The sequence below is a fragment of the Neopsephotus bourkii genome, unplaced genomic scaffold, assembly GCF_033783945.1.
Source record: "Neopsephotus bourkii isolate Nb327-2 ecotype Australia unplaced genomic scaffold, CSIRO-AGI_Nbou_v1 NB_1154, whole genome shotgun sequence".
Lineage (NCBI taxonomy): Eukaryota > Metazoa > Chordata > Aves > Psittaciformes > Psittacidae > Neopsephotus > Neopsephotus bourkii.
In genome coordinates this window covers 4,838,928-4,863,492 of record NW_026901640.1, presented here as the reverse complement: position 1 = coordinate 4,863,492, position 24,565 = coordinate 4,838,928, and the positions used below count along the sequence as shown (strand labels likewise).

The 24,565-nt window shown below is 44.3% G+C and overlaps 1 protein-coding gene across 2 annotated transcripts in view; it reads left to right on the top strand.

Annotated features, from left to right (window-relative positions):
• GALNT17 (polypeptide N-acetylgalactosaminyltransferase 17) overlaps positions 1-22,599 on the top strand; it is a 182,893-nt gene extending 160,294 nt beyond the window's left edge. For both annotated transcript variants that reach the window (XM_061363645.1, XM_061363646.1), the window contains 5 exons: positions 10,295-10,480; positions 13,144-13,281; positions 14,586-14,681; positions 21,626-21,793; positions 22,470-22,599. In XM_061363645.1, coding sequence (XP_061219629.1) covers positions 10,295-10,480; positions 13,144-13,281; positions 14,586-14,681; positions 21,626-21,793; positions 22,470-22,598 — 717 coding nt within the window. In that variant the 3' untranslated portion in view covers position 22,599. The remainder of the gene's footprint in view (positions 1-10,294; positions 10,481-13,143; positions 13,282-14,585; positions 14,682-21,625; positions 21,794-22,469) is intronic.
• The last annotated feature ends 1,966 nt before the right edge of the window (positions 22,600-24,565 follow it).

Sequence of the window (24,565 nt, the reverse complement as noted above, 5' to 3'; positions counted from 1 at the left end):
CTGACCCAAAGGACAGGGCTTCCAAATACAAAATCACAGCTCCACCTCAGTGGCTGTTCTGTTCTGATGGGGGATGTTTCAGGACCTGGCCACACTTGAAGGAGCGATACTCAACAGATGATGGTGCCTACCATGTTGAAATGAGCAGCTGTTAGCAGGCTATTAATCTTAGCCTTTACAGAATGCTTTACCTGCACATGTACCCAAATTTAACATTGTTTTAAGTGGAGGTTGAAGGCTGTCTGTGACAATCAGTTATCAGTGTGTTTGCTGATGATAGCTTCAGAGCCACAGCAATTGCTCAGGCTTTAAACTTTCATGCTTGCTTTGAGTTGTAAAGTATTCATTATTTCAAAGTACACAGCGGCTCCACTGAAGAGGGGATTTTAACACTGCCAGAGAAAATAAGCAGATGGCAGAGGGAATGGCAAAAATATGATGGAGCTGCCCTACTCTCCAACCATCTGGTTTGGACCTTAGTTTAACTCGCACAGACCAAGTCCATCTGCAGCAGACTTGGTGCTGGGAGGAGGAGCCCGTTGGGCAGTAGCATCAGCAGCCCATGGATGAGGATCTGACCTTGGTAAAACAGGCAGATACTTTCTCCCCACTATTGAGAAAGGGTCAGACAACAGCAAGCTTCCAGATCTTGCCTGCCCTTCCTGAGCTGTCCCCAGTTGTTACTATAGCGGCATTCAGGTGTCTGTGGGAACACAGCATCACTTTTGGTTTTGGCACAACCAACAAACATGTTTTGCGCTGGGTCCATTCAGCTGTTGCAGACATCAGAAACTTGTTTGGGTTGGAAGGGACCTTAAAGATCATCCAGCCACCCAGCCATGGTCAGGGGCACCTTCCACTAGACCTAAAATGAAGGTAGAGAGCCTTAGATAAACTTGACAGCTTGTTTCTCAACACTTGTTCAGAATCCTTTCCAAGCATAATGAATGAGAAAGACTGTGGCAAAACCATTGGAGAGCTTAGGAAACATTGTCAGTCTGGCTTTGAGCACTGACAAGACATGAAATACCTTGTGTGTGTGTGTATCTGTATGTCCTCATAGGCATTCACCCCAAATAACAGACACACACAGACGCTGCATATGTTCCCTCCCTCTATATTTGCGTGCTCTAGTTTTAAACTCATTAGCTGTTCTTTTTGATGAGTTCCTGGAGCAGTTTTGTGCGGAGAGGATAGGCTGAGTCACATTCAATCCTATGAACAGCTCTGGAGGAGCTCGGCTTCCTTCCAGTGCCTTCCCCATCAGGGTCTGATGAGAGGGTATCTATAATTACATATCACAGAAGCTGCAGTCGTGATGTGCTGCAGTTAAGAGGACTGGGAAGAGCTCGGTGGAGCCAAGGTGCTGTCAGCTCAGGAGCTGCTCTGTCACATGCCTGCCTCTCTCTGCATAAATAATTCTGGTTTAGAACTGCCTCTTATGGTTAAAGTGATACATGGCACCTTCCCCCCCTTCTCCTGCCTCTCCCCACATGGAATCACGTTGGTCCGAAGAACTGTTGATGAATAATTTTCTCCCAAGGCTTTTTTGCTTGAAAAATAGATCAAAATTTTGCTGAACTCTTTATGCTATTTTACAGCTGTGACAGAAATGGTAATAGGAAAATGAGATCAAGATGCATTCAGTACATTACTGGCATTAAAATAGTAAGAAAAAAAGAGCAACCTCTAAGTAGTTCAGGGTCAAATCCTGCAGGTAATTTCTGTGCTATGAGCATATGAAGCCCAGCATGTTGTTCTCCTTCTGAAAGGGCTTACAGGTTTTGTTGATGCTGTTTTTAAAGCACTTGTCTTTTATGAGTCTGCAATAATCTTTGCATTATACTATTACAACATAATCAGGTCTTTGTCAAGCTGCCAAGAATGATCAGATACCATCAGAGCACTGAGGAGTTTTAGTACTAAACTTATTAGGAGAGACACAGATTTATACCATGATAGTTGAAAACCACTTCAGTGTATAACTGGAGCTTTGTGCTCTGCAGGAATGCCTCAGCCATATGGGAGCTGGCAGTACAGATTTGGGCTTGAGCTCCAGCCAAGGATGGGAGTTCAGGTGTGAGAATATCTCTGCAGTTTCACCAAGCATTTGAGAAGTGGATTTAAAAATACTCTGTTCTTCTTTTTTTTTTTTTTTTTTTTAATAGCTTTTTAAGTGCTAAAATGACAAAGCTGCAGTCACTCTGCTTGCTGTAGTTTAATTATGCAACAATTAAAATATCAGTCCTGATGCACTGAGTAGCAAAATGCTTCTATTCAGCAGTTTTTTCCAAGCCAAGAGGATGCAGACACTTGTCATTACAGCTAATCCTCCCTGTGCTGTGCTTTGTGATCAGTCATTTAAAGGTACCTTCCCACCAAGCCTATTCTTACGTATCTTATCTGGTGATAAACTCAAATCAATATCTGTTGTAGCAGGGAACGATGCACTATTTAGAACAGGTTGTGTTGCATTTCTTGGAGAAGCACAGCATACATTTTTCATTGGAAAAGCCTGCAGTTTGAGCAAACACAATTGCAGTGTGTATGTATTGCTCTTCTTGAACTGTGGCAGCACAGAGAAATCACTGCTTTGCATTGATGTGAAGCTTTCTTTATTCTAACATCTACAATATGTCAAATGTTAAACTATTTATGTTCCTTGCTGAGTTAAGAGGATGAAAACTGTGGCTATTACCCAGTATTACTGTAGGTTAGGATTTGTGGAGTGAATTGTGCACCTGAGTTCCACTCCTATTTGGCATTTTTAAGTGGCCATTATAACAAGAGTGAATTTAGTCGTCTCAGCAGGAAAGGAAAGACATTTGGACATTGCACAATCTGGACAATTCTGCTACTGGTCTGGCACAAGATAGAGAGGAACCTGTCCAAAATGGTATTATCCATGAGGATAAAATGTCGGAAAAAGAATGCCAAAAAAGAAAAATAAGTTACTGTTTTAAATGTAGTGTTACCCTCTCCTCTCACTTCCATTCTCTGCTTGAATAGACATGGCCTGAGATGGTTGGGTTAGGAAATAGTCAATTCAGAAATCGTATTTTAAGGAGATGGCATGTGAATATGATGCCTGATGTGCTTAGCTCTGATCCTCTCAGAAATTTTTTCCATAACCTCATGACAGAGAAGAAATCTACAGGTTTAGCAACAAAATTTCATAGAGGCTTCCAAAATCATGTATTAGTTGTTCAGGATGAAGTTGTGTTGAGATTTCCAAGAAGATGGTGTCTGTTGGGTCAGTCAGCACAAACACTGTCTATGCCCACAAGGTGTTGCCTTTTTCTGAGATTGATGGACCAGAGGGTCTGTCCCTGCTCGTGCTTAGAAACACCGTGTGATTGTTTTAGTTGTGGTCTTGGCTAGAGATAGAACACTGCTAGATCTGTAGCAAAATAGCCTCAAATGTGGTCCATTCACTGCTCTAGTACAAATTCTCACACCACCAGTCCTCCCTTGATGTGATCTGTGAAAATCCACATATCTAAACTAAAAAGCAGTTCTCTTCAAGGAGTGCTTGTGTCCAACCTGAAGAGATCACTTAGACTGTATTCCACTGTGGTGGAAATAAAAGGTTCCCAAAGAGAGCTGATTCCTTCTTTTTTCCCCCCACTCTGTGTGTGGTTTCCTAACTTACCTTCATGTAATTCAGCTGAACATTTATACTGAAATTCTTGCTGTGATGTTACATGAGATAGTGCAGTCACAATAGCTTGAAGGAGCACTTCAGGGATGATAGAACATATATATATATATATATATATATGTAAGTATATCTAAAAATATAAAACATTATCCAGTTTGCTGTGTGTGAGAGTTGTGCAGCTTATGATTGTCACCCATAAACAACGGTTGCCTAAAGGTGTGGAGGTGTTTAATCACCAGAATTTGGATTTAATAGGCTTCATGTGGTTCACGTCTCTCACTGCCACATTACACAAGCCATGTGCCAGGAACATGAAGGTACTACTGCTAAGTTATATGTGTAAGTTCCAACCCATCAGGCTTTCTAGTGTTCAAGTGGTGTTCCTCAGGGGTCCTTGTTGGGGCTGGCACTGTTTAACATCTTTGTTGATGACATGGACAATGGGCAGTGCCCCATGTTGGCATTGCTTGCTCAAGTCTTGTCCCCACCAAAGAGTGGCAGAGACCATGCTTTGGGCACAAGGGATTACAGAGGTCTGCAGGAGTGACTTCGTCATCCCATTCCTGACTGCTTTGCTGCTCTGGCCTCTCGGGGAGTGGGCCATTGCAGTGCGAGCTTGGCACCGGGGACATCCTCCTATGGTGTCCTGCAGGGATGTGGGATGGAGCCTGGCCAAAGTGGGAGCAGAGGGGATAGAAGCTGCTTCGCCTGCATAGCTGGAAATGTATCTGTACTTGTTTCTTCTAAGAAAAGGAATAATTTGAGGAGATACTGTCTCTCAGAACTATATGAGGGAGCATAGGGAGAAATTATTATTCCTGTGCCTTTTTTGCCGCTTCTCAATTTTATTATTTAGGTCTTTGTTCTGATATATTCCTTATTTTCACTGCCTTGGGTAATTGTGTTTTTCCCTTAACTTAGGAAGTTACTCTTAAAAGAAAGAAAGGGGGCCAATGATAAGGCAAAGCTGTTAAATGGGAAATCTATTACTAATTAAGGCATGGTTTTGCTAATCGCCTTAGAAATAAAGTTATCAGCTGAAAAAGCCTGAAGTTTGTATAATGAAAGTTAGGAGCAGGTTTTTTTCCCCCCTGTTTCCTTCTGTCACAGTGCATTCAGAGATTAAAAGTTTACCTCGCAGCCTCATCTTGACACCATTAGACATGATGTCTCTTTTCATTAACTGCAGGCAGGCTCCAGCTCTTCTAGGGTTTATTTCAGTCTGAATAGTTAAAATTTGGCAAAGTTCTAAGCAACTGAAGTCAGGATCCCTTAATGGGAGCTGTCAGTGTTCATCATAGATTTCATGTCATGCTCCAGCTAGAACACCAAGTCCAGGACCCAAGATAGTCACTGTCCCTTCTTATTTTCATTTTCATTCTTATTATTATTACTACTATTATTATTATTAATAATATCCCAGAGATGAGGAGGAAACGCAGCATTATATAAGGCAGTGGCACAGGGGCACCAACAGTATGGTGTCTCATCTGGAGATGCTAATGCTTGAGAGAAGAGGATGGTGTGCTGGGGCAGGACTCCATCCTGGCTCTCCACCAGGTGGAAGTGAGCAAGGGACCAGTCCCAGTCTTGCCTCTTATCTCGCAGAAGTACTCTTCTTTTTTCTTTAATCTGTGCACAAAGCAGATGGTGAGCCCCAATTCCCTGGTCTGGCTTGCAGGCACGTGAAGAGAAGCGGGATGTACGAGTGGTTCTGCCATCCCAGGGGAAGCGGCCCCTGCGCCAGTGTTTTCTGATGAAAGTAGTCTCCTTAAGTTAATAATTTTCTCTTCTGCTTCCCTGCCAGTGGGCATCATGGCATAGCAAGCACTGCTTGCTGGGGAGGGGAACAAGTATTTCTTATTATAGATGCATTAAACTTCCATTATCAGAGTTCATTTTTCCACCCATCTTTTGCTCGAGCTGCGGCCATGCCTTCCCCTTTGTGTGCCTTTTGCTGCTCAGTGAGTGCTGGCTGGATGTTAGTGCTGCTGCCTCTGCACCCAAGGGAGGGAGCCCTGAGGCTCACCCTGCTCCATCAGGTGAACAGAGGGAGACATAGAGGAAGAACTATCTGGTTGGTTGGAAGAGCCAACCCTAACTATTCTATGATTCTATAAGAAGCTGCTCTGACCTGCTGGAGAGGATCGGGTTGGGATAAGGCAGCAGCACCCAGTGATCAGCAACATCCTCCTGCTTGCCCCAAGTGCACCCAAACACATCCTCTGGATTGCTCCCTCACAGCAAACCAGACTTGTGAAGCACTAGGAGCACTGGCACCACAAACCTTAAGGTATGGGGTGTATTTCTAGCCCTGCTCATTGAGGGAGCATAGATGATGCCATGAGCCTGGGGTAGCACAAGACAGGCTTGCAGCACCATCCTGAGAGGTGGATATCCTCTGGGTCACCCTTTTCTGCCTGTCTGGCACTGAGCAGATTGCCAAAAGCCCTTTTGTTTAAATAATGCTCCTTTGGAGTAATTGCTGGCTCTAGCAGACAGGAGCAAAGCAAATTGATAGCTGCAGAACATTTTTGAGGGCAAAAGGGATCACAGACAGTAATTGTTCTTCACTTAGAAAATTGGTTCTGCAGCTGCTGCAGTGAGCTGGTGAAGAGAAACTGGGATTTTCTTGCTCTCTCTATTACGTGCACAAGGGACTATCAGTACACTGTGCTTTGTGAGCAGTCTGCCATTCTTTCTCCATTACCAAGAGTGCAGTAACCACAGGGAATGTGCACTTCCCCAGGCAATGCCAGGATCCTCCTGCTTGCCTTTCTCAAGGTCCCATCCAGCAGGCCTGGTCACTGCTGTTATCCAGGTTGCTCCCAGACTCTGAGCCAGGTGAAGGATATGTCCTTAGAATTAAGATATGCAGAGTGCTCCATAACAGCATTGTGAACACAACTTTGCTTTTGTAAATGGAGGCCTGAAGGCTGATGGCAGAGGAGATGCTGATGGCTTGGCTGGGAGGTATACATACACAAGAGTTGTGCAGGTTGACCAGGTTGGATGGGGCTTGGAGCAATCTGGTCTAGTGGAAGGTGTCCCTGGCCATGGCAGGGGGTTGGAACTGGATAAGCTTTAAGGTCCCGTCCAATCCAAATAAGTCTGGAACAGGCTTCCCAGGGGGGTCATGAAGTCTTCCTCTCTGCAGACATTCAAACCTGCCTGGAGATGTTCCTGTGCAACCTGCAGTGGGTGGCCCTGCCTCGGCTGTGGGTTGGGCTGGATGACCTCCAGACATCCCTTCCAACCCTAATGATTTTGGGATTCTAGGATTCTGTGATTTCATGTCTTGAGAGGAATCACTGCTTTTCCATGCTGAATTCGTAAGACAGTCACATTTTGCTTGGACCATAATTGCAAGTGCATTGCCCACCAGCTTTGTGAAAAGCACATCAAAGATCTCTGGGTGATGGATTTATCTCACGTTTTTCTCTGGGATTTCTTCCCTAGAATTTAGCACTAACCAATTATTCATAAGTCCAAGCATTTTTCTGTATGTTTGATTATTCCTGTGTGTAGACTGATGGAGAAGTTATTGAGTCACTGTCATTTGCTGAAGGGAAATGCTTCTATTTTTAATTCTGCATCTCTTTACGGGTGGATGAATGGCAAGCTAATAGTCATGTTGAAATTTGAATGTCAGAAAACAAGGGAGAAACTTGAGTCTTGCTCTTTGTATTTAACCTGCTGTCTTACATACTCTGTCTTGAGTCTTTAAACATGCCTTTACATGCCATGCAGGCATATTTTATAAAACAAAGTGAGCATGATTTCATCCTTTGTAGGAAGCAAGAGAAAAGATTCTGACTTGTTAAATAGGCTAAACATGAATGAATTTGACAACACCTTATTGCTCTGATCGGTCTTAATGTTATGCTGGCTCTTGATTACCCATCTACTAAGGGGTAATTTCTCAAGGAATTAGCAGAAACAACATGCTGGACTGATTGTCCTGTTAATGCTGTTGCACTAAATAGATTACCTTTAGTTGCACTAAATAGAGTACCTTTAGTTGCACTAAACAGAGTACCTTAAGGGGTTGTAGATTTATTTGCCATGAACATGAAAAAACTACTTAATAGGAAGGTAATTTATTTGTTAAAGTTCTTTGGTGAGACAAATGGCTGCTCTGCAGGGACATAAGTGAATTTTCCCAAAGAACCCTATGCCTTCAGGGTCTGAGTGCTACAGGGATGAAGTTGCTGCAGGTTGGGACATAGGGGCATCAGCAAGACAATGACTTCCAGCCTTACTGGGAGGATGGAGGTCTGCTGAGCCCTTTTGGTTGTGGTGTCTTGCACCTCATCTCACATTGGCACAAAGAGAACAAAGTCTGTGGCCTTTCCCTGGGCTATTCACTGCTACACAGTCATTGCTAATGCAAGGATAAAGCATCACTGACCTTGTAGGGCAACGACACCTCATGCTTTGTGGCTGTAGAGGATGTCCTTGGGATTGCAGCCCCTGTGGACCTGTTCACATGTAGTTTTGGATGCCAGCAGGAACAGACAGTCCTGGCCAGGCCAACTGGGAGCCAGCAGCATCTTTCTGGGGCCATCATTTACTCCTCTGTACACTGAGGGCAGTGATGTCAGGTGTGACTTGGCATTTCCAGTGTAATAGGTCTCTCTTTTGTTGCCAACAGAAATGTTTATAAATGCCTTGTAAAAATAGATTTTTATTATTTATAATGGTGATTTAGGTTTTATTTAGGAGATGGCCTTATCTCGCATAAGTGCCTTTTCCGAATTAGATTTTTATTGAGCTGTCTGGAACTGGCTTGATGATACGTATCTAGCCAGTGCCCTTTGCACAATGCCCTGTGCTTTTTCTCTCTCAGGTTATTACAGTATGTGCATTTCAATATAGTTTGCATAGATATACCAGAAATGTAGGAAAGCTGTCAGGTGTAAAGCCATGTGTTTTATTTAACTAAAGACAATAGCGCGCTTTTGCTGCTAGAGGCAAGCTTGCTGGGAAATGACATTTTTAATAAGATCATGTTTTTTACACATTAAAAATAATTATTCTGACCTCAAATCAGGACAAAATCTACCAAAACCCCCAAACTCAAAACCAGATGGTGCTGGGCACCTTCCAGGACTGGCAGTTTTATTCAGAGTTGTGATTGAACCCAGCAGCTTTGGGAGCACCCAAGGGCAGAGCTCGATGCTCCTGATTCACCAAAACATTGAGAAACTGAGGAACTGAGCAGGCAAGAAACACTGCCAAACTATTGCCTTAGGAATATTCCCTTAGATACATATATATTTTTCTTTAGAACTACCTTGTTAGCTTCTTACTTGCTTTGCCAGCATGTGACCTGTTGCAAGACTTCAGGCAGACCTTGTGGGATTCCCAGAGGTGAGCGTGGTTGCAGCTGGACAGGAGGCCTTGTTTTTAGGGGAAAACAGCCAAGAAAGAGAAAAAATGACTGCTACTGCTAAACCCAGGACAGATGGACATGTCCCTCATCTTGGAAATGGGCCCTGAATTCACTCTGGAGCCATGAAATTTATTTAAAGGTGTTTGGAAAGGTCAAACAGCAGAACAGGAGGAAATTGGGAATTTTTCTCCATGTTAATGCACCAGCTAATAAAATAGGGCTCTGTTTCTTTGATGTAGGCTCCTGTATTCTGCAGCAGTCCGGGTGAGAACAGCAGAAGTAGCAGGATTACCCCAAGGGAAGACGTCTCCCTGATGTACTGCCCCTTGCCAGTGTCACCTGAGCTTGGGACGTCCATGTGCCCACTAAACCCACTGCTTAGAGATGAAAAAGGGTAGACAATAAGGTCCAGGAGGCTCCTGGTGCTGCTGGGAGAGCAGGCTGAGCAGGGCTGGTAAAATTTAGGGAACACAGATGGGATAAAAGGTGATGAGCCTGGAAGAGATCCCAGAAATGATGGGTGTTACAACAACTGCAAAATGATAACGGAAAGCAGACTGCAAAATAGGCAAAAGTGGGATTATTTGGCCTGTTTGGCATATGTGTTTGTGATGATTGCCCAGTGCCTGGTGTCCTGGATATGCATCTTTAATTTAAGATAAGTAATTTCTCGGTGAGGACAGGGAGGGAGGAAAGAACCCAGGTATGGCAAATCTCCCTGCAAAAACTCATTTTCTGTGTGATAAAAAGAAGATCTCAAAAATCTCAAATTTTATTAACTCATACACTGTGATTTATGGGAATTTTAAACAGCACGTGAAAAAAAATAATGAACAAATGGTTTCAAGTGGGTGAAATCTGTGCCTGCCATATGTTTCACTGAGTCATTGCCTGTGCAGGAGGAGACCTTGCAATTGTTTCAACTATTCCAGTCGCTAATCCTTTTTATTTAGTAGCAACATCACTGTAAACTCAGCACCCAGTCCTATGATGCATTAATACCATGTGCTGGATATAGACTGGATCCTTCTAAAGCTGACACATGTTAAATTCTCTGTGTCTCGCCATTGAGCAAAGACCAAACATGGCCATGTTTCTGCTTGTCAGCAAGGTGCTGTGTTGCTCTGTGCTCACCAGGACATTATAGAAACCTCCGAACCCACCAGCTATCTCTTGTTAATGTCTGTGTGACCTTTTGCTGAGCCCCTTGCTGATGGTGCTGTGTGGTTGTGTTGCAGGTGTGGCTGTGTGGTGGCAGCATGGAGGTCCTGCCCTGCTCCAGGGTGGCTCACATCGAGCGCAAGAAGAAGCCCTACAACAACAACATTGGTTTCTACACCAAGCGCAATGCGCTGCGGGTGGCCGAGGTGTGGATGGATGACTACAAGTGGCACGTGTACATCGCGTGGAACCTGCCGCTGGAGGTATGGCCATTGTACCTATGTCTCTAGATGCAAATGGGTGCAAACCAACTTTCTTGGGTTAAAGACTTGTGTTTGTAGGCTGCCCAAGAAGCTGTGGCTGCCCCATTCTTGGCAGTGTTCAAGGCCAGGTTGGACGGGACTTGGAGCAACCTGCTCTAGTGGAAGGGGTTGGAACTGAATAAATGGGTACTGGGGAGGGGGAGGCAGCAACGCTCACCAGGTTATGGATAAGGTGAGGATTCTGGGTGCCTTGCACCCTGATACCCCCTCCACTCGCAGTGTACTTAAGCATGAGCGCTGGGCAGCAATATTCAAGTGTGAAGAAAACCCATTGCCATGAGTGTCCAAACCCCATGTAAGCAGTTATTTAGAACCACCCTTTTGGTGCTGAAAAGACACATGAAATACACCTTGCAGGTCACACCCCTGCAGCGAGCTGCTGTGGTCCTGATGCTGCTGCAGCAGTGCTGTGCTGTGGGCACTTTAAAAAGCATTAAAACATAAAAGCATGAGCTGCTGCTTCCTGAAGAAAGGTTGCATCTGGGGAGAGCTACTGGCATTTAGAGCCATGGGAGTGGCAGCATTGTATTGCATTAGAGAACAACAGGTATCTTTGAAGGGTCGATGAGCTGCCTGTGCTACTGGTTTGTTGTCGTGGGGGTGGTGAGGAGTCCAGGATTAGTTTGTTGTTGAGAAACAGATGAATAGAGATGGAAATAAATGCCTTTTACCCACTGAGCTGCAAGAGGGCACTGGCTGTGGGGGGCACCACTCCAAGCATTCAGAGTTGCTTGCAGGACTGAGTCATCTATCTTAAAGGTTGCAAGTCCCAGATGTCCATAGGCAGGGATCATAAATTGTTATGGGTCCAGCACCGTTCCTACGGTTGATTCCTTTTTAGAGGTGAAGCACCATGCTCTTGCTCAGAAACAGCTTTGGAGGGTGGCAGAAAGGGATTAAAATCCACTGGGAAGACACAGGTCCTGTGTGGCTTGGAAAAGGCAGCATCTCACGAACCGTTGCTGGGGCTGGGAAAACACATCTGGGTTACACTAAAACCAGTCTGAGATACTTATATAGACCAGATTTAAGTTTAGAGAAGCCTTTTGTGACTGTTGGTATTGTGCAGGGGTTTATGGATATACACAGAATTATTTTGTGATACTGCTATATTCAAAACCAAGCCAAACCCCTTGCACTGAGTATTTCAGGTCCTGACTGGTTTGTGGTCCTGCATCCCACCTTGCCTACTCAGACTTCAGCCTGTCCTCCCTGTCTACACTGAATCATCTTTATTTTTACCTGTGAACTACGAGTTGTGCATTAAATTGGTATCTTCTCTAAAGCAGAGTGAATAATTCATTAGAAGATCATTACAAGCGTTGTAATGGAAAATTGGTTTCCCAGCTGTATTTAATGATCATGTTAAAAGACAAGAATAGGAGCTACAATAGAGTTGGAACCCAGACACCTGTAGGAAGGAGTAAAAGAGGCTGCTGCAATGTGCCTTTGGTTTCCTTCACCTGACTGCTGCATTAGTTCCCTGGATTCTGTAATGGAATAAAAGGTTAAAAGGGGCAGCTCCCTTCAGCCCCTGCTCCTGGCTCTGTGAGATTATTCCTCTGGGGACAGATACCAGAGCTTTGTCTGCTTTTAAATCGTCTTGAGCTGTGGGGTTCCTCTGTGTCTCCAGGGAGACTATTTCACCAGGCAATTGTCCAAATTGTCAAGAGGTTTTTCTGAGGTTCAGCCTCAACTTCTCTTCCCCTGTAATTTTTGTCCTTTATTCTTAGCTATCTGCCTCTATTATATATGAATCTTACATTTCTCTCTACCCCTTATTTGATACCTTTTAAAGGTGTGTAAGGGGAAGGGTTTTGGTGGTCAGAGCACAGACAGGGGTTTGCATTTCCAGGATTCAGAGTGGAAGTCTTTTAAATCCTCATGTGCATTTACCCACTGAGCTCTCCTGGGAGTCCTGTATGTCAATACCTGAACAGGAGGTGAGCTCTTTTAAAAGTACTTTGTTCTTGTGCCTGTTGGCAGATTCAGTCTTTCTCAAATGGATCCAAAGCCCAAGGGAATCCATGACAATATTGAAGATTCACCTCTGTTGTACTGCACTTTTCCTTCATAACTTTTTCTCCTCTGTTTGGGAGGGCTGGAGCACCTCCTTTATGGAGACAGGCTGAGAAAGTTGAGGTTGTTCAGCCTGGAGAAGCTGTGTGGAGACCTCAGAGCAGCTTCCAGTATCTGAAGGGGACCTACAAGGATGGTGTAGAGGGACTCTTCATCAGGGACTGCAGTGACAGGACGAGGGGGAATGGGTTTAAACTTGAACAGGGGAAGTTCAGGTTAGATCTAAGGCAGAAGCTCTTCCCTGTGAGGGTGCTGAGGCGCTGGCACAGGGTGCCCAGAGAAGCTGTGGCTGCCCCATCCCTGGCAGTGTTCAAGGCCAGGTTGGACACAGGGGCTTGGAGCAACCTGGTCTAGTGGAAGGTGTCCCTGCGAGTGGCAGGGGTTGGAACTGGATGATCTTAAGGTCTTTTCCAACCAAAATCATTCTGTGAACCTATGATATCAAACATCAGTGAAATCCTCTCCTTTTTAATATTTTTTTTAAGACTACTCGTTCAGTGACATGATGGGTCTTTATTTTTCAGAATCCAGGTATTGACATTGGGGATGTTTCTGAGAGAAAAGCATTGAGGAAGAGCTTGAAGTGTAAAAATTTCCAGTGGTACCTGGACCATGTTTACCCAGAAATGAGAAGATACAACAACACCATTGCTTATGGCGAGGTAATTACGGCTGAGTAGACCCTTAGAGCAGACTGGTAATATTTACAGCTGGTGAGTCTCTGATGAGAAATAGCCTCAAAGGAGAGAAATGGGATTCCAAACACATGCTCTCTGTGCATAGTTACATAAATTTGTATAAGTCTTTCCACGGTTCCTTCTAAAAAGCTATTTTGGGGATTTATTTCTGAGCTTGGAAACCATATACAGTGAAATATTTTAATACCTCATTTACTGAACTGACAGAAAATTATCTATATTACCCATTGACTCCATGGATTAAGCAGCTGTATGTATATTTTTAATACATAGTCGTCTTATAAAACCTTTTGACTTAAACTGAGCCTAATTCCTTACAAGTTCTCTGTAGGATACAGTGCATTGTCACAACAGCTTAAGGATGAGATAAAATAAGGAGACGTAATTCAATCTCTGTTGGCTTTGAGACTGTACTGGGAATATAAACCCAGGCATTTATGGGAACTAATAGTACTCTGTTGCAGTAGGTCTCACGGAATAGTGTTAGTTTGAGAAGGCTCCTTGAAGCACAGCCTGGGCACCCCACATGGGCATTAATTTTAAGACAGATTTATTATCAAAATAACTTAAACCCTGCAAGCTAAAACTTCCCCAAAAGTGCTATTTTCAGAGCATTTATTGTATCATTAATCATATTATTTTCATATTTTCAGAGGCATTGCTGCAGTTTCCCTACATGGGGAGCCTGGAGAGGGGGCAGCTCTGCATTGACAGGCCTGGTGGCTGGGGTTCAGTGGGCACTCAGCCTTTGTAGCATGAACCCAACAATTCCATGCTTGCTCTGAAGTGTGTCCTTCAGTACTTGACAACTGGTTTGCCATCTCCGTGTCCCCTCCTGAATCCCTGTGACAATGCAAAGGGGCTCCTTGTGCTCCCTGGACATTTTTTTCCTTGCTGCCTTTTTGAGCACTTTGAGATTTAGATGAAATACAAGTGACTCTGCACTGATTTCAGACTCCTGGCAACAGGCTGATGGCAACCTAAAACTGTGTTTGTTACCACCACACATGACCAAATACGAAGAAAACTGTATTCTAGGAAGTTGGCTCCTTTGAACAGTGATTTTTATATAAAAGCAGTCATCATTAGGCCTTGTATTTAAAGAAAACATATGGCACACTAAACCCTTCTCTGCCTTATTATGCCTAGTGATGTAGCACTGTCTATTCTTTCTATAGCCAGAGAAGCTGGAGCCATTGCTGCTCATCAGTTTATTGCTCATCTCCAAAGAGATAGGGCTGTATAACTGCACTTTTTATTTCTTACAGCTTCGAAACAACAAGGCAAAAGATGTCTGCCTTGACCAGGGCCCCCAGGAGAACCACACAGCAATACTGTACCCGTGCCACGGCTGGGGACCGCAGGTAAGGATTTAATGTGCTGGGATCATGTGTGGTGAGAGCAGGAGGTACCCTGCAGAGGCTTCATGGACAGAGTATGGATGTGCAGCTTGTCTGTTGCCTTCACTCTCTAATTCACAAGGCCAGCCTTCTTCTTAAAGATGCCTTAGATACAAAGATGCATTTTCCCAGCTACTCTTAGAGAAGCTATTTTCTGGATTACCATAATCATGCCAGAGTTGCAAGTAAAAGCATCATTTGAAAAAGTCTTCCAGACCAGGGTAAATAATGCTGAAGACAAATAGCCAAAGATCAGAGCAGAGCATACACAAACAGAGCATTTAAAACCTTTCCTTTTTCTTTCACCCAGCAGAGTAAAAGTGTATCAACTGGGTAAAGAAAACAAGCAGCGCTTTTTAACCGGGTGACAATTAGCCATTTCAGCTTGGCTGGGATTTACTGCAGTTTTCTAGCACTCCTTTTACCTCTCCAGAAGTTTTTGAGCAAACCAGAACCTTCTAATGTTAATCTTATTCTAGATTAAGAATCATCATTCCAAGATTCATTCTAAATCTCATATCTTCATAGAATCACAGACTGGTTTAGAAGGGTTTTTAAAGCTCATCAAGTTCCAGCCCCCTGCCACTCGCAGAGACACCTTCCACTAGGGCAGGTTGCTCCAAGCCCCTGTGTCCAACCTAGCCTTGAACACTGCCAGGGATGGGGCAGCCACAGCTTCTCTGGGCACCCTGTGCCAGCACCTCAGCACCCTCACAGGGAAGAGCTTCTGCCTAAGAGCTCATCTCAGTCTCCCCTCTGGCAGGTTCAAGCCATTCCCCTTGGCCTGTCCCTATAGGCCCTTGGCAAAAGCCCCTCTCCAAATTTCTTGCTAGCCTCCTTTAGGCATTGAAAGGCCACAGTAAGATCACCAGAGCTTTTTCTGTCTTCTTTTAGAGGATTAGTGGATGGGCCAGGTCCTGAAAGTTATTGATGATGGACTAATTCAGCCTCTTGTGTAGTTTTATCTCCTACCATGTTTTAAGAAGAAAGCAGCATGGGAATGCTGCTGGATCCATCAACACAGACCTGGAACAAAATGTAGCACAAGAATTACAATGGGATCTTAAAATTTTCTTTCATTACCAAAACCCTGCCTGACCTCTCTGAAGCCTCAGAGTAGCAGCACTTGTTCTTTCTGGTGTTTTAGCTCTATCCAGTGAGGCCCTGGGTATTTTAACATCAGGATTTGTTGTGTGTACCTGACTTAAATCTCCTGATTTTTGCTTGCATTTCCCATGTAAATGCTCTAGCTATCTATATGGGAAATTTAGCCAAGGCAGGGAAGTTGCAGATGATGGGTACTACTGTCGCTGTGTTTGCACAGTGTGTGGCAGCAATGGGTGGAAACAGGATTAAATTCATTGATCATAGGTTTGTTTTCAGCTAAACAAAAAGCAGCATTGTTCAAGTGATGGGAATGCATAAAGAGCCTGTTCTTGCAGTATGGACGCCCTGGGATTTGCAGGCTCACCAGGACTAAGTAATTCCAAAGCTCATCTGAGCCTGAACTGCAAACTTCAGGAGCCACCTGAGCCAAGGAGCCAGCTGCAGGAGTCCTTTGAGGTAGACACAAATCTCACTTGGGTTTATCGTTGCCTTTAAACAAAGATCAGTCAACCGTGGCTGATGGAGTCACTGCTAAATATAACCTAGCTGTTGCTTAAATGCACACAGGTTTTCTCTTAAATGGCACAAACTGATTTTTTGGACTTTCTGGATAGAAACTTGAACCTCTAAGTGCATTATAGTATGAGAAACTGAATTAGCCCGACATTGTCTGCTAACCCTGGGCTTTAAGATGAATGGCTAAAAGCAGATTATTTATTTTTCCCTTAGTTGTTTTTGTGATTAAACTTAACAATGTTTTCTTTTCCTACCTGATGTTCAAGTCAAACCTTGCAGTGCTGCTGGCTCCCTTCAGCTCGCCTGTTGTGCGAACTCAGCACTGATTTTTCTTCCTGGTCTTCCACCTCCACGTTGTCCCTTCCCTCTCCAGCTGAGGGCCAGTTCTTGGCAGTTCCTTTGTTTTGTGATACCTTCAATTATTTTAACTCCTTGACAATGCTTTTAAGAGAAGCTATCAGTAAGTGCAGAAGCTTTGAAATTAGCCTTTTGCAGAAGCACGGGCACCACGTGAAAGAAATGGGACTTTTGCTGCTACTGTTTAATTAATGGGCTGTGTGTTGTGAGTTATTGCTAGGAATATAATTAGAAGCAGTGTAAGCACATTGTTCAAATAACTCACTGTTTTATATATGTATATATATACATGTGTATATATATATATGTATATACACAGCAGCCTTCCAGTATCTGTGAGAAGCCTAAAAGGATGAGAGAAGGACTCTTCCATCAGGGATGGTAGCAGTAAGACAGGGGGTAATGGGTTCCCTTCCAGCCCAAACCAGGCTATGATTTTATGATTCTGTGTATATAAAAAACACACAAGGAGTTGCATCTGAAAACACATACAGTGTTGCCTGTGCTCAATGTTCATGTATTTTCCTAAACTCTCCTCTTCTTTCCGTGATACTGTGGCCCATTACATATGTGTTTAAATGCGTTTCACAATTAAGGAGCAAGTTCCTCAGCTGTGGTGGGTGAGGGTGAGGTGTAGGCTCCCTGCTGCCATTTGGCACAAGGACAGCAGTGTCGTGGATCCTGTCCCTGCCATGCCATGACTTCCTGTTGGAAGTCCTCACTCTGTAAGTCCATTCCCATGCCATTCTCCTGTATCTGTGGGTGAGCAGTCCAACTTGGAGAGAGGGGGAATGGCCTACTCTGTAGGGAAAGATGTGTCCCGTTCAAGGGAGGGCAACTTGTATTATATCCTGAGCTTTTGCTGATGACTGCTAATTGGCTCTAGCTGTGTGTTAACATTCAGCTCAACACAGGTGCAATAAATCCCATACAGAATGCTGAATTCAGATGAGATCTTGGCCTCTGTTGTAACATCCATCAGTGAAGGGAATTCTTTTTCTCTTGTTTTCTCTGTAGCTTTCCATTTCCCTGCGTTCATTCACTTCCAGGTCAAACCAGTATCAGATTTCATGATGAAGTATCCTTTTATCCTGTAATTATATTGAGCCTGCTCGTGGTTTTTTTTTCCTTCCTGATGGCTTCATCCTTTAAGCAATACATCATGAAAACACCTTGCCTTAATGATCTATTGCACTAATAATACAGTAATACCTCATTGGAGTGACAGAACTATGGTGATATATTAAGGTGATAGAAAGCACTATAATACTATAAAACTTAAGATAATGTTCACCCAGCAGAGCATTTCATTTAATTATAGGATAAAATATGTTTTGGCCATTTAAGCATCAGAACTTGAGAACAAAACCATCAATACTGAGAACATCGGGGACACGGCAATATCAAGGGTGACAAAATAGCACATGGGATTAAATTGCGTTAAAAACTGTTGGCTTTACTTACGGTTACTAATTGATGATCTGCTCAGTGCAAAAAGGAAGCTAAACAACCCTAAATTATTTTCCAATAGAGTCAATGAAGGTCATCAAGGCTTTTATTTCCCAGGTGCTAAGACATCTAATTAACTTCCTCTCATCCCTGAGATGCAGCCAGCCAGAAATAATAATTAAAGAAGATGTATTGGTGGTGGAAGTTTGACGGTGGGAGATGAGCCCAAGTGATACACTGGGAACATGTGGGGCCGTGCACCCACTGCTCTGACAGCATCAGCAGGGGCTGTGGGGCCCCTCAAGGCCAAGTAGCTCCCCAAAGTGGTACCTGAACCTTTGCAAGATGCAGTTTTATCTGTTTGTAAGAGGCTGTGGGTATGGATCAGTGTTTCTGTCTGGGGATGTGGCTTTTGGCTACTCTTGATAAAGAGGTTTAAGACCTCATCAATATTAATTACTTTTAAATGGTTATATGTTAATACATATATATAAAAATGTTAATACTTTTAAACTGGTTTTCTCTGGTCCTTTCTCTTGGTCTTTCCCTTTACTGTGCCAGGCTGGTAACACCTTCAGGTGTTTCCTCAGGCTGGTACCTCCATGTTTGTCTTTTTCTGGCCGGTCTGGCTGTATCCTTCACTGTTGAGGTCATGCCTGGCTTGGTCTGCTTTTTGGAGCTGGCAAACTTGCTTATCAGGCAGTGGGATGCAGGACAAATCACTTTAAAGGACAGATATATTGGCTGGGGGCAACCTGGTCTAGTGGAAGTTGTCCCTGCCTGTGGCAGGGGGTTGGAACTGGATGAGCTTTAAGGACCCTTCCAGCACAAACCAATCTATGATTCTATGATCTTATTCACCAAACAGAGATCATTGTCCAGGGCTGTGCTGGCTGCCTGGAAACGGGCAAGTTTGCTTGTAATGCTCAGTTGTTGAACTGATGCAATGTTGCAACCACTGAGAAAGTTTTTCTAACAACAATATGTGTAATTTACTGATATTATAAAGCTTTCATGTGGTATATTCAGTTTCTAATGTCGGCTCAAGGACTTGGACAGGCCCACTGTTCTTAAAAATGTTGGTCAATGCACTACGTGGTGATGAGTTGGAGGCGCTTCCCATCACTTCTCTTACTGGGCAAAGCCAGGTAGAAAATGCTGCCAGGCTGAAGCTGCGCTCCCCAGGCTGCCTCTGTAGTGTCAGGCCCAGAAAAATCCATAAATGGCTTAGGAGCAATAAGCTTGCACTGGCAAAATAGATGGGACTTTTTGAGATTAATCACTCTCAGGTTTGATGGTTGGACAGGCTTGAAGGCTGCAGCGGCTGTTGCTGAGCCTCTGCTGCTCTGGCAGAGTAGATCAAGTATCAACAGTGTGTTAGGTCCAGACATGTGTTCAGGGCTTTATTTATCTGACTGTTATACACAGTAGATGACACATCTAATAGATGCACTTAATGCATTTTCCATAAGCCCTGCATTTGTTTTTCAGCTCGTGTTGTCTCCCTTCAGCCCCTGCCCCGCTCCCTTCCTCAGGAAAGACCTGATTTTTGCTCTACTTGTTTTTCCCACCACATTAGGTGGTAATGTGTAAGAGCAGAGATCATGTTGCATTAGACCAACTGTCTGGAGGCAAGCTGCCAAACATCATGAAAAAAGAAGGTGTCTAGCACACTGATTATGTACATGGTAGGAAACACTTCAGGAACATGAGGAGAATAACTTGCAGTGCCCATTTGGGACCTCTGGGTGATTTCTTCTGCCATGGGGATTTTTGTCTTATATTTATATATCTCTTATTTTGTGCAAGACAAGTGGCATCATCCTCTGTGTTGGTGATCAATACCAATTCACATGAGTTGCATCTGAATGCCAAGAGGTCATTCCCAGGTTGCTGCAGCCTCATGCCCTTGCTGGGAGCCCGGCCCAGCATGAGCTTGAAAGTGGATGGGATCCTTGACCTGCAGTCAGGTATCCCATGCCTGGGAGAGACAGTGAATCAGTAAGAGGAGGAGTTGGTGACGGATATGACTTTAAGCTCTGCAGGCTCTGCTCCTTTCCACACCTGCACAGCAATTTGGAGGGCAAATTGCTGTAAACTAAAGAGACCTCTGTCAGGTTAAAGTAATTCCCCCTTGTCTTTGTCAAAAGTCCCTCTCCAGATTTCTCGTAGGCCCCCTTTATGTATTGAAAGACTGTTAACAACATCTCCCCTGAGCCTTCTCTTCTCCTGGCTGAATACCTTTGGCAAGTGAACCTCTGTGAGATTTAAAGAAGCAAAGCTCTTGCTTCAGTACACAGCACATTGAATAAAAGTGTAGCTCCACCAGCAGTTTCCTCGAGGAAGACAGGCACAACGGGGCCTAGGCAGAGGATTCAGCACACCTAAACCTACAGCCAGCAGCAGGGGAGGCAAAATCAGCTCCAAGCACCGTAACTGTGTCTGTGATTACTAGCCAGAGTCAGACCCTGTTTCATTGTTTTAACTTCATTTTCAGTGTTTAATTACTCTAACTGAGATAATGCAAACTCCCAGTGTGATTTACTGTCTCTTTTTAAGCATCTGGGTCACAGATATGCCCAGTTAATTAATGTGCTGAATACTCCCTAATTGTGTGCTGGATAATGGTTTGATTCATAGTTTAAATAAGCAGCTGGGTATATCTCTCCTGAACTAGAAAAGGCAGGCCGCTGTCATTCATCTCTTCCACTCCTGAATTTAAGCATATTTAGGGGAATATTTCTGTGGCATTCCTTAAACCCTGGGAATGGAGGAGCCCTTCATAGTACTGTCCCAGTGCCACTGTCCAGCGTCTCTGAGAGCCATCAGCTCTGCCCGATGCTCCCAGCCTGCATCTCCTTGGCAGCTGAGCTGGGTCCCAGGGAGCACAGGGCAGTGGGATGCAGGGAAAACTACAGGGGATAGCTGTGATCCTGAGCCTTTGCTTCAGGGCTAAAGCATGGGGAGATTTGGGCTCGCATCCTTGGGGAATGGGGCCAATTATATATTGCCCTTCTTTGACTCGTGTTGCTGCTGTTGGAGTAGCTGTGCCAGTCACACCAGCAGCTTCATTCACAGGCCAAATCAAGGCTGGCTCACTGGGCATGCCAGAAGCCGCATCATTCACAGACCAAGCCAGCTGGCTCCCTGAAAACCAGGGGAAATCATCCATTGCCCCAGTATGCAGAGTGTTCAGGCCCAAAGGAGGCTGGAAGAGTCTGCCCTGTGATGGGTTTAAGGCTCAGAGTCATTCTTATCCATTTCCTGTGTCCCAGCTCCTCACCTGCATCTGCAAAGCAAATTCCCAAAACAACAACAAAAAAAGGCTGGAAAAAGTTGATTTTTCTCCTCTTGTCAGTTCTGCACCATCCTCACTGCTCTTTTCCTGGGACTGTACAAGAATGTCCTTTCCTTTATCACTTATTAATGATGTTCCAAGGAGACTAATGGTTATCTTCCTCTCCTTCCGTATCCCTCAGCTTGCACGCTACACCAAGGAGGGATTCCTGCATCTCGGTGCCCTCGGAACCACAACTCTCCTACCTGATACCCGCTGCCTGGTAGATAACGTGAAAAGCCGCTTCCCTCAGCTCCTCGACTGCGACAAGGTCAAGAGCAGCCTCCATAAACGCTGGAATTTCATACAGGTTTGTTATGGATCTGCCATCGATGCTGCTCCTCTGCTTCCCAAACTATGGGCTGTGGCACTTTGGCATTTGTCAGTGTGGGACAAAGCTGAAATGGTCCCATGCCACAGAGGGTGCCAGGTCCTAGTGCAGAAAGAAAAGGTTAAAAGGGACCAGGGGCAGGGACAGCATTTTAGGACAATTTCAGTAGAAGTTTCCCTTTCTGTGCTACCCTCAGGTGTATGTAACCTGCCCTGCCAATGACTTCCAGATTTCTGTTTCTTACAGATAATCTGTGATGAAATTGGTGTATGGTTCTGGGCCCCTCACTGCAAGAGAGATATCAATATGTTTGTCCCAAAGCAGAGTGTAAATAATACACATTCTACAGACGTGTCACACCTTCCTAAGGCAGAGTGCAGCCACGCTGTTTAAACATTACAAATGTCCTTTAGTCGCTGACGTGTTAGGGATCCATGTTGTCAGTGGTAATGGTTGCTCGTTCAATTCATATTGATTATTTCAGGAATTATTTTATTGTTGGAATGGCATTACAACCCAGCTAAGTGCTGTAAGCTTTCCAGCCATACACAAGGACACAGCTGCTCTCCTGGGCACCACACAGGCCTGGCTTGCTTCACAGGTGACCCCATGTCTTTCACTTTCTTCATATTTTGCCTATATCCTTTAATTGTAGAATGGTGCCATCCTGAACAAGGGAACGGGACGATGCCTGGAAGTGGAGAACAGGGGAATGGCCGGCATTGATCTGATTCTTCGCAGCTGCACAGGACAAAGGTGGATGATTAAAAATTTCATCAAGTAAAGATTGGAGGAGTCTGACTCGGAGCACAGATGACTTGGACTGATCTGACTGGACTCCTTTGGAAAGGATGAAATATCAAAACAGAGCTTTATTCATGTTATCAGGAGAGGAAATGGGGGAAATGGGCATTTGTCTTTTTATTTTTATTGTATATTAGTCTCCCACAGCTGATTCCAACTGTGTGAAATTGGGTCAGAACTGCTATTTTCTTCTGGCAAGCACTCTAAAAGATACCACTTATTTCTGCTGGAATGACTGTAATAAGCTCATGCAGTCTTGTATGCATTTTACCGACAGCAAATTGTTGCTTTCCCAGGCAACTCCAAGCTCTCCAAAAGGGCCAGGTATGTTTGCACCAGGATGGGAGTTGAAAGACCCCAGATTTACCTGCCTGGCAAGCATTAAAACTTAAGTGCTTGTGACAGGGAAAGTTTGCCAAGCCCCAAATGAGCTGAGTTAGAAAGATGTGGTGCTTTGCTAAGTCCTCTCTCCTTTTCCCTTTGTTGCCCCTGCATCCAGCAGCCACCTTCTTGAGAGGCAAAGTGCACCCAGTAGCTCCCTTAGATCTTTCCAACCCTTAGTCACAGATGTCATTAAACAAAGTCTTATTTAATAGAATCATTGGTCTCCTCTTGCCTCCTCCTCTCTGTCACCCTCATGCTGCTATTTGCAAGGCCACCCCATGCAGCACCACTCCCTTCTATGGAGGCTCCAGATGGGTTTCTCTTGGAAAATACCTTGGATGTCTGCCTGCCTGCCTGGGCAGTTGCCTCCTCTTTTGGGTGTCAGTTGGACTTGTGCATGGTGATACTTCCTGCTCCATGGAAGCCTCTGGGAGCTTCAGAGCCACCTTTCCCACCTTGCAGGGCCATTGGCCTGCACTGTGTTCCTGGAGACCCACCTTTACCCTTTTTTTTTTCCTCTTTTCTTATAGAAATATGGATGGATGTGCTGATAATTGCAACAGACTGAGAGCAGGTAATGCAAGAGAAAGCCCTGCTCGGACTTCCCTCCTACGGGAGACCATAGCGTTTGTTTTTAAGGCATCCTTGCTCTGAACAAAGATACCAGTAATGGCAGTCTCCATAACTTTGTAGTGGTGGTCTCTTTCTGAAGCTTGAGCATGCCTATTGTGCCTGGTCAGTGTGAAGGTGTCAAGGTCCACCCCAAACAGTGCTGTTGCTGCAAACCTTCATGAGCTGTGGTGGAGTAAGGAAGGGAGAGCAAGAGGTCAGTAAATGGCACTTTGGCTGAAATTTTTTACCTTGAAGTCATAATATGACCTCATAATATAGCTTGATAATATGGCGATCTCACTTGCTTTTTTTGGCCCACAGTAAACTTGGGTACCAAATCTACCCAGCAATCATGGGAGACCATTTGTTTGGGGTCCTGTGTCTGGCTGTCTGGAAAAGGGAATCGTGGCCTTGCAAAGTTGCTTTGTATGGATGCTAGACTAATGGGTGGTGGATACAGGATTCGCTCAATGGAGAGGAGAAGCCAGCCCATCTCCTGTCCTTCTCACAGAATAATACTGTTTCTGGTTGCCCTCTGGCTAGGGTGCACTAAAATATGTTAATATATGAGATGTACATGTAAATATGTTTCCCAAAGATGGGATGTGCACAGAGTTGTTTGCTGCAGAGCACTCATGCCTGTCTTCCATTTGCATCAGGATGAAGCTACCTGTATGTTTAATGAGTTTAATTTTCAATGCCATGCAGCAGGTTTATAACTGATGTTTTAGTAATTTATTGTACAGAAGCAGGTATCTTTCATTGTTCCTTCTACAGCCATGAGCATTGCAAAGGACTGATTGTTCATTTAAGCTTGACAAGACTTCCTCATTCATTGGGGTTGTCTCCTATTTTTTTCCCTTCTTTAATGAAGCAAAACCTCTTAGTTGTCCTGAATTGCAAAGTAGAGAGTCAGTGTAGAATTTTTCTCTCTTATTCGCTGTGGCATCA